The sequence below is a fragment of the Meleagris gallopavo genome, chromosome 1 (genome assembly GCF_905368555.1).
Source record: "Meleagris gallopavo chromosome 1, MGAL_WU_HG_1.1, whole genome shotgun sequence".
In the NCBI taxonomy this organism is placed as follows: Eukaryota; Metazoa; Chordata; class Aves; order Galliformes; family Phasianidae; genus Meleagris; species Meleagris gallopavo.
The window spans coordinates 111,324,795-111,334,832 of NC_139404.1; the positions used below are offsets into that span (position 1 = coordinate 111,324,795).

At 41.2% G+C, this 10,038-nt stretch overlaps 1 protein-coding gene across 2 annotated transcripts; it reads left to right on the plus strand.

The window, feature by feature from the left end:
* Positions 1 to 1,404: 1,404 nt before the first annotated feature.
* DYNLT3 (dynein light chain Tctex-type 3) lies at positions 1,405 to 8,367 on the plus strand. 2 transcript variants are annotated; one of them, XM_003203010.4, is made up of 5 exons: positions 1,405 to 1,547; positions 2,063 to 2,104; positions 3,866 to 3,989; positions 5,338 to 5,415; positions 6,182 to 8,367. In XM_003203010.4, exons 1-5 carry the CDS (start codon positions 1,518 to 1,520, stop codon positions 6,256 to 6,258), a joined length of 351 nt encoding a protein of 116 aa, XP_003203058.3. In that variant the 5' UTR covers positions 1,405 to 1,517; the 3' UTR covers positions 6,259 to 8,367. The 2 variants fall into 2 exon arrangements, with proteins under 2 accessions (XP_003203058.3, XP_085066195.1); XM_085210069.1 differs by lacking the exon at positions 1,405 to 1,547 and adding an exon at positions 1,645 to 1,995.
* The last annotated feature ends 1,671 nt before the right edge of the window (positions 8,368 to 10,038 follow it).

The window sequence follows — 10,038 nt, forward strand, 5'->3', positions numbered from 1 at the left end:
CTAGTATTTCAAAGAAAATATTTATTTGAATATTTCTAAACAGAACGAAAAATAGGTCTAGCAACTATTTTTATTTGATAATTGCATTCTGAAGAGGCGAAGATGCGTGATCTCAGAAAATACAGAGAATGAAAGATGAACAAGATCCAAGGCTAAGTTCTTTTTAGCACTGTTAGCTTTATGTCTCAGATGCCAGTGCAAATATAACACATGCTTCCAATAGCTTTTATTTCTTTAAAAATAAACATGAAATTTTATCTCTAGCTTTGAACTACAATACATAAAAAGGATATTTTGTTTTACTTATAATAGCTTCTAAGTGTGAAAGTCCGGGAATACACTGCACAGGTCAGTATAAAGAATACTTTATACTGAGGGTTTTTTAAATGTGTTTTTCCTATGATTATATCCATTTGGGCTTGTTCATAATGATCTGCTTTTAAAGAAACTTAAGTCTTCATACTCACTTTTTTCATCCTACTACACCCATTTGCAAACATTAAAGCTATTTTCAGAGATGACACAAAAGTGTTTTGTTTTGCTTCCCCTGTACTTTCATTCTTCTAGAGTTTTTCCAGTTAGCATATAATTAACACCAATCAACAGACATTTTTGCAAGGTAAGCATGCATCTATGTAAATATGTGCAACTAATACTTATCTGAGGCAGCCTTGTTCCTCTACCTAACATAGTCAGCTTCTTACATGAGAAGTCAGTGATAGGACAAGGGGGAATGGTTTAAATCTAAAGGAGGGGAGATTTAGATTAGATGTTATAGGGAAATTTTTCAGAGGGCAGTGGCACTGGCAGGCGCTGGCACAGCTGCCCAGAGAAGCCGTGGTGCCCCAGCCCTGGAGGTGCTCAAGGCCAGGTTGGATGGGGCCCTGGGCAGCCTGAGCTGGTGGGGGGCAGCCCTGCCCACGGCAGGAGTTGGGGTGGGTGGGCTTTGAGGTCCCCTCCAACCCAAACCATTCTGTGATTCTATGATTCTCATTATTGTTCTGGTTTAGAAAGACCAGGAGAATTGTTATCGAAGAGGTAATACTATAAAAAGAAACCAATAATCCAAACCAAGAAAAACATGGGAGTTTTTCTCCAGATAAAATATTAAGAAAAAAAAATCACGGGCAAGCTCTGCACTGTTCCATACTAGGTGTTCTTCCTATTTCCCAGGCAACATCACGGTGAATGAGAAGATCATACCTACCTTACACCTATTTTTACAGCACACCAAATAAAACCCAAGCCATTTCTTTGTAATAAAGTGGAATTAAAAGCAAGTCACCGTGATTAAAATCTAACGGCAGCTGTACGTCAGGCAATTCACAGAAACTAACCCAACAGCACGAAAGAAACCGCCATCCTTCCCAGCAGGACAGCCCCCAGGCTCCCGGAGCACGCCCATGCACAGCTCCACACAGCCCGACCCGCCTTCAGCCACCTCCCCATGGAGGCGGAGCCGCGCAGGACTCGGAGGAGCCGTCGCTGCCGGAACCGCCGCCGCCCGCGTCGTGGCCATGGAGGACTTTCACCCCCGCAACGACGAGGTAGGGGCTCTCCGCCCGGCCCCGCCTCGCTGTGGGGATCCGCCGACGCCGTCCGGACGTGAGCCTGGCGCCGGGCCAGCAGCGGGCGGGGGGCGCGGCCGGGGCTCTGCGGTGTCCCGGAGTCTCGGAACGGAGCGACGCGTTTGGGGGCTGAGCGGGCAGTGGCGGCGCCCGGCAGCCGTCGTCGTAGCCGTGCTACGCTGGGAGACGGGGGCTCGTTACTGAAAGGAACCGAGCGGCCTCTTTTCTCCTTGGTCTCCGTGTTCGGATGTGTAGCCTCCCGTTTCTATTGGAAACCTGCAGGGACATCACCGTCCTTCAGATTTGTGCCCTTGCCCATCTGTTCGGAACCGATGGGTGCAGAGAAGCAGATGGCACAGGTGGACGTGCCGAGTCTCCTCTAGAAGACAGGCTGAATTCTGAGGAATCGGAATGAGTAGAAAATAGGGTATGTTAGAACTGCAGGGAAAGTTTCTCAGGTGTGCCAAAAAATAATTGATGTTTATTTATTACAGATGATCTTCAATGCTGATGAGGCCCACAACATAGTTAAGGAGGTAGGTGTTAGTTCATGGCTCATGTTTCAGAGAAACACTTTGTCTTGCAGTATAGTGAAAAGAGAGACTTTAATTAATCATCTCTGAGAGATTTGAGCTTATACAAAATATGAACTATTATTTAAATCAAATGAAAGCAGACCTTCATTTGGAACTACTTTAAGCTTCAGTTAGTTCTTGTCTTCAACTGTCTAAGGGGGAGAAGGTGACAGAGGGAGGGATAGAATTTGCTTGTTGGAATGTTGAGGGAGGACAGTCACAGGTTGCATAGGAAAATCATTGTTTTATTTTTTATCTAGCTAGGGAGTAGGCAATCACTGGAGCAGGCTGCCTGAAGAAAGTCTTGAGCAGCCTTGAGATCACACTTGGAAATGTAGCTTTGGCTGGAGGTTGGGCTATGTGAGCTTGTTATTCTGTCAACATTTAAAAATACAGCAACTTTTGCACAAAAAGAGCAGGCTGAGTAGCCTGCCAGTCTAAAATGCCTGATGACATGGTTAATGAAGAGAATACAGCATATTGATGTTGTCACCTTTTACAGGGAAATACTGTTTTTTGTAAGGGGATTTCGAGAGGGCTTGTGCAGGTTCTTCCCCACCTGCCCTGCCAGTGCTTCTTGAGCTGCTCCAGGTCACAGCAGCAAGCCCTCAGCTGTCAGGTGAACGACAGTTTAGCCCTTACATAACTGGCCCTGTCTTGAGAGGCCAGATACAGTATCAGAGATGCTCTTTATTTTTACATCTGAGGCTGGGAGCAAAGCCAAACCTTTCTGTCTCTGACCTAAAGCTTAACTAGATCTGAGCAGTTCTGGTATTGGATACATCTCTGAAAAAGACCAGAATCCCGGTAGCACCACTGAGTGCTGTTGTCCTGTTTTGCATCGAGTCATTGTCTAGGTTTATACAATGGGATCAGAACTAATTGGGTTTTATAGGATCTGGAACACCAATCTCTCGTGGCATGTTAGTGGGAGGTCTGCGTTACTGAATTAGAGGAGATCATAGCTTTGTTTTACTTGCCTATTACAAATGTACATTTCTTTACACTGTGATAATACAATTTTCACAAGTACATAATGCTGAATTTCAATAGGAGCAGAGAATGCAATTTAAGAATTACAGTTGGACAGCAGGCTTTCTGTTGTTCTGTCATTAAGTTTAACCAAGGATTAGTCAATCTAAAGCTGTGGGAGGATATACAGTTTTCAGGAATTTTAGTGCTATGGGATGCAACGCTTAAGCATCTGTTACTTTCACATCTGCCTCATCATTTAAGCTGGGGTTTGTGTTCTGCTGTAGTGACTCCAGCTATCTGAAGATTTTAGAGTGTTGCTCAGAAACGGTGAGGGGATGACCAGATCAAAGTAGTACAATTTCCACTGCAGCAGCATGTGAAAGCCAAGCTGGAGAAGGCAGTCATTGAGAATAAGGTGGGGGGGGGGGGGTTAGTATTTTCACTGGTAAATAGATCCTGTGGTTTCACTTGGCACTTAAAGCGTATGGCTAATAATTCCTACACCAAATTTTCACTCAAAGCCTCATTTTTCTCCATGTAGTAGTGGGGTAAATATGTACTACAAGTAATTTCCCAAGAAAGCTCATTTTACTTCCCATTCAGCAGTTGATACCTGTTGAGCTGAAGTAATTCAAAGGAAGCCAGTTGCCAGATACAGTTCTCAGATTATACAAGACATTTTGAACCTTTACATTTTGAAGTTTCCTCTATTTACTGTTACTATTTTTCCCCCCCCCTCTGTTTTAGTGCATAGAAAGTGTTTTAGGCAAAGCAGATTACAATCACAACAAAGTCAACCAGTGGACTGCAGCTATAGTGGAACAGTCGCTGACACACTTGGTAAAACTGGGAAAAACATATAAGTACATTGGTGAGTAGGAATACCTATACATCTACCCGTTTACAGTCACAGTGAGTAATTGCTGAAAAGTTTGTTTCAGTGTAGTGCTGTGCTCAATAGAAAAGTTTAATTGTTAAACTGTAAGCAAAGCAGAGCAAATACTTAAACTCTTCCGTTACAGAGATGTTTAACAGTACTTGTGGTAAAGCTATAGAACACTTACTTGGGCCAAGCATGCTGTCAACAGTTAGCACAGAAGATGCCATGTTACACAGACTTCCCTGACTCTTAAGCAATCCTAGAACAATTATATGAATGTTTTGGCATCAGTTCAGGAAATAGATTGTAATGCTGTAATATGATGGAAAGCACAGCAGTGATATCATAGTAGCAAAGTCCTAGGCTGTAGCAAGTGGGGATAAGCTCTAACACAGCAGCCATGGACACAGAAACAAAAGAAAGAAGCTGCTTACCCCTTGGAAGCCTCAGATGGCAGAGATCTCCAGCAAGGTACCCTCACTTCCACTGCCAACCTTTAAATGAGGTGTGGGAAAGGGTGGATCCTGGCTGCACTCCTTCCAGTCACTTAGGTACATTGCCTGCACCTGAGCTCCCCTGGGTTGGCCCTGCCTTTCCACCAGATGCTCAGTCACTGGTTCAAGCCATGACTTAGCATTTCTGCTACACAGATACTTTTTTTTTTTTTTAATAAAAACATTTTATTAGAATTATGCTTTTTATAAGTACAGACTCTTACAAGATTTTCAGTCCTCTAAGCTACTTCATGTCCTGTTATTTCTCTGTGCGTATCTATGGAAGAGAAATGGAGAAAAGTGCATGTTTAAAATGCTATTACATCAATGTTTCACAAAAGAACCAAAGCAAATGTTAGCACCCTGGTCTGTGCTTCAAAGTCTTCAATTCAAACTTAACATTTTTACAATAGTTACAAGTCAGTTTAGAAATTCCCTATTGCTACAGTGTGGTTTCAGAGAGCAGCCAATGCTACCTTTGGGAAGCAGTTCTTGTCCAGTGTAACTTCTGCTCTGTATGGGTGAGGACAGCACTTGAAACCCAGCTCTGTGGTGCACCTGACAAAAGCTGTATCTAAGCAGTTTAAAAGATAGAAAGCACAATCCTATTAGCAAGCATTTTGTTAAAGCCATTGTCTTTACGCGACTAAAGATAATCATGAATCAAATACTGAGTTCTTGAGGAAAATACTGGGAGTGGTGGAATGTCAAAATAGGTGTTGACTTAGTTGTCAGAATGCCTCCTGACAGCCATATGAAAAAATAATGTGAGTTGGAGTTCAGAAAATGTGAACGATTCACCTCTTCAATAATGAAAGCTGTGGTTTTATGACTGTATCTTTCAGTAACCTGTGCAGTGATGCAGAGAAGCGGAGCTGGTCTCCACACAGCAAGCTCGTGCTTCTGGGATACTACAACTGATGGTAGGCTTCCTCCCTCAGATTAAATGTTGTAGCTAAAGAAATGGTACCTGTTGCTCAATTGTAACAGTTCAGTTGAAGTGTTGGAAGAGTGATTATAGAAGCAGTAGGTTCCAGAATTAAACCCTTGTTTACAATCCCAGGAAAAGTGTTTTGTTGACAATCTGTGTCTGCAGTAGGAATGACTGCTTTGGAGGTGCTACAAAGCAAATGTAGAAATGCCTTCTTATTTGAACAAATGTGAAAATAAATTAACCCTCTTGGGTAACCATTGATCAATTGAAGAGGCAATAAAACATTGTTTTCTGTAAAAGTAAGTGCATTGTCCTAAGCATATCTGTCTGTCTGCTGTAAAGAGACAGTGATGCTCTGAAGGAGAACAAAGTTTGGTAAAAATAGGAGCAGTATGACTACAACATGTTTTTCAACCACCTAACTATCAAGTCAGGTGATATATAGGCTTTTCATGTGCTTTCTAACATCTAAGTTGGTTCTAAAGTTCAGGGTATAATAATCCAGCTTTTAAAAAGAGATTCTCAGAGCATTCCCCTCCTGGTATTTAGGTAGTAAACTATGTCTAAATTAGTACAAATGTTTTGAGGAATTTAGTCTAACTAGAGCCAGCATGACAATAATAGTAACTGCTTTAAATCACAGCTGTGTTATTGCTCCTAATTGAACATAGTTTACATTGAGATAAAATGAATGTAATAAAGGGGCTGGAATTGTATTTTTATGTTTCGTAACAAATTGTAATGATCTCTTCTAGGGACCTGCACAGTGAGATGGGAGAACCGAACAATGAACTGCATTGTCAACGTGTTTGCTGTTGCTATTATCCTGTAGCTGACTGGAAGATAAATATAAGCAACACCTCAGCCTATAAAAAAAAAGTTCCAAACACATGGTTAAATATTTCAATTAGTTAAATATATATATATATATATATATATTTTTTTTTCTTTAAGAGGTGGTATAGCAGACAGGAGTTCTCTAGGGAGGGCATACAGTCTAAGCCAGTTCTCATAGATTAATTATTTGAAATTGAGCAAAAGAAGAATGAGAGAAAGCGAGTTTTCAGAATTTAAATATTCAGAAGTATGTTAATGAGAAGATGCCACACAGATCAATAGAATTTACATCAAAGCTAATATCAAAGACACTATATTCAAGAGGAACATATCTAATCAAAGAAAAAGGTGAAAGGGCAAGCAAGACCTCTCAGGATTCTCGTGCCTTTGGGAACAAATTATGGATGCAGTTCAGAGTGCACATACTGTAAACAGTATCAAGTGCTTCATGTTTGATTAAATATAGCTGACTTCTTATTGAATGCTGGTGCCTTTGAAATTGTGTGAACTTCACTCTTCAGTCAGGCTTGAACTTCTGCATTGAAATTGGATTCATACAAGCTTTCCTCCTTGAGGCAGAGGATGACTTCACTAGGGCAAAGGTGCAATGTACTTAGGCCTAACAAGAATACTTATTTTTCTTCAGAATGGAGAATATTGTATTTGTTGTCAATTCAAGCGATCAGACATTAGCATTGAATTCACAATTTGCCCTTCCTAAAGCATTCTGAAGGTACTTGCATTCGATTTTATTCCATGACTACATAATCTGTGACACGCACTTTATTGAGTCCTCCTGCAATGCAAGACTAGCCAGGAGTGAGGGCAATAAGAGTTGGCCCTCATTTCCCCAAGTGGGACTGTTGTTCAGAGAGAAGGCACATGCATTTCTAGAGGCTCTTGTTACCTTTGAAACCATTTATCTTAAAGCAACATATATATAGAAGTATTTCCTATATTCTCTAAATCTAGAATTTAATCATAATCCTATTAAAAAGTAGTTATATTTTAAGCACTAAGAATTCCCACCCTATCAAGATTTATGCAAGTTCTTAAATTTGCTCATCTGATGAGTCTTAACTTGAATTATTCCGCATGGAGGAAAAGTATTTGCACAAGTATTTGCTAGATTGGGGCCTACATTATTCTTTATTAATGCACAATGTATGTGATAAAGATGTATCAATACCAAAAATGCCTGAATGATTGCTGCCACTAAGTGGCAGCTACGTTAAGTTGTTTTATCAGATGCTGCTTAAGGATAGAGCTTTTTCTTCATTACTGCATGTCTTTGGAAGAGACCAGTAACTACCTAACAGCTACTGTAAGGCTGTCCTGCAGTTCTAAAAGATGAGTATTAAAGCACTGTTACGCAGTTTTGTTTGGTTTTCTGGTAACTGACTATTAGGGCGTATAGCAAGTGACCTGTACAAAGAGTAAGCTAAAATTTGTGTCATTGCTTAAATTGTGTATTCTTACAGCTGCTGTGAGACTGCATACAAATGGAATGTGTAATTCACAATGCTGTTGAAAAGCTCTTGCTTTGCAAACGAATTGAGTTCTGCTTTTACCTGAGTGCAAGTAAAATTAAGCACTGTAATGTTACCTTTGCCCTAAAGGCAAGTCTAGTGTGAAGATGTATATGTATATTGTACTGACCTTCAGATATATAGCAATTCAACCTTGTATGGGTGAGGACAGCGCTTTCTGAATGCAGTGCTGCCATTTAAGAGCTGACTTGTGAAACTAATGGAAATGCAGAGTTTCACCGATTTTCAGAATTGCACAAAGTGGAAAAGGGAAGTGGAGCAGCAACTGGAAGGGTAGAGTTGGTGTAGTGTGAGATGTAAAAGATGTGGTGCTGTTAGCCGTATTTAATGCACGTTCAGGTGCTGTGGTCAGAAGTATTCCGTACAGCTATTTGTAACTTATTTGGTGTTTCTGCTTTACTTGAAAATAAGATGCATTGAGCAGGACTATCAGTTTAATGAGGCTTGGTGAAAGTTCCACTGCAAAAGAAATCTGGAAAAATGCTGCTTAATTGTAAGACTGCTTCATTTTTCTTTCTACCAAAATCAAAAACTAAAGATTTGCCTTAGTTGTATCTCTGCCTTGTGTGTTTGATCTATGCAAACGGTGATTGAGAGCAGTATTTCTCTTACTTCACTTGTATACAATAGTGAGAATGTGGGAAATTTATTCCAAGTTGTGCCAGCATATTAGAGACAAGACACATCAAAGGCTAATTCCCAGATGTCGACTGTTTCCCATATATTTTGTCAACTCAGTTCTGTTTGTCATGGTGATGCAATAGACAGTTTTCATTGCTCCAGGAAGATTATTACAAAAGTTTGGGAAAAGTATTTGCATTCCATATTTTCCTTAACTACTGTAATCGTGGGAGTAAGTTGTTATTAACAACTTAGGTCTTATAAGTGGGACAAAAGGATGTGCATCAAATGTGCATTAAATTATAGCCTGATATGTGGAGTTATATGATCCTATGTATGACTTCATGACAAATGACACCTGTTACTCCTCTGCTATAAAAAAGCATGTAAGAGTTTTGTTATCAGAATTGTGTGAAAGGGAAGGTGTGATGCCTCTTTTCCCTTTATACTTGCTCAAGGAAACTAGTACAAATCCTTCTATGGTCAATTTATATTCATGCAATCTAAAGCACTATGTAGAAGCTGTTGAATTCCCAGCTTGTAGCTAGCCTGTTTATTTCACAGGCTGACGATTTAAACACACCATAAAAGACAGAACGTTATCACTAGCCTGTATACATTTGTTCTGTAGCTGCTATACAGAGAAAAAAGGGAGGCCTCACTGTGGACTTCCAATACTTGAAGAGAGCATATAAACAGGAGGGGGTATGACTGTTTACGAAGATGGATAGTGATAGGACGGGGGGGAATGGTTTAAAACTAAGGTAAGGGAGGTTTAGGTTAGATATTAGGAGGAAGTTTTTCACACAGAGGGTGGTGACGTACTGGAACAGGTTGCCCAAGGAGGTTGTGGATGCCCCATCCCTGGAGGCATTCAAGGCCAGGCTGGATGTGGCTCTAGGCAGCCTGGTCTGGTGGTTGGTGACCCTGCATGTAGCAGAGAGGTTGAAACTAGATGATCGTTGTGGTCCTTTTCAACCCAGGCCATTCTGTAATTCTGTGATTCTTTGCTTTAGTACAGACTGCAGATCCTTCAGAGAGGAGTGCAGCAAATCTTGTAATGAGCGATTCTTAACTGATTATGGGGATGCACCTTGCTGGTTCTTGTACAGGCTGACCTAGTCAGTTTGCTTACATTTAATTCCAAGGGAGATATTTTTAATCATGCTGTCACTAAGTGCAGAGCAGATCAAATCCCACATCAGAATATCCCGAGCCAATAGGCTCTGCCTGTGTCTCACAGGGCATTCCCAGGCCAAAGGCAGTTCTCCCTAGGTGAGTGAGCTTGGATGCAATATTCTTTGACTGCAACAAACCTAGCTGCAGTGGAAGTGCTCTGCCCTATTGGCCTGTGCCGGGAGAGGGAGCAGTGTGCTTTGCCACGCAGGGGGCGCGGTTTCTCTTTCCCACACAAGGGAGGGAAGGCTGCAGTCTGATGCCACTGAGGGATATTTTGCTGCTCTGATGAGTCTGTCACTACTGAATAACTGGAGGTTTTAGCTCGCCTGTTTGTAGAGCCTTTGTCTTTAAAGATGGGAAGCATATGTGTCAGCATGTTTGTTACATTTAAAGTTTTTAAAAGGGAACAAAATGGCACTAGAGGG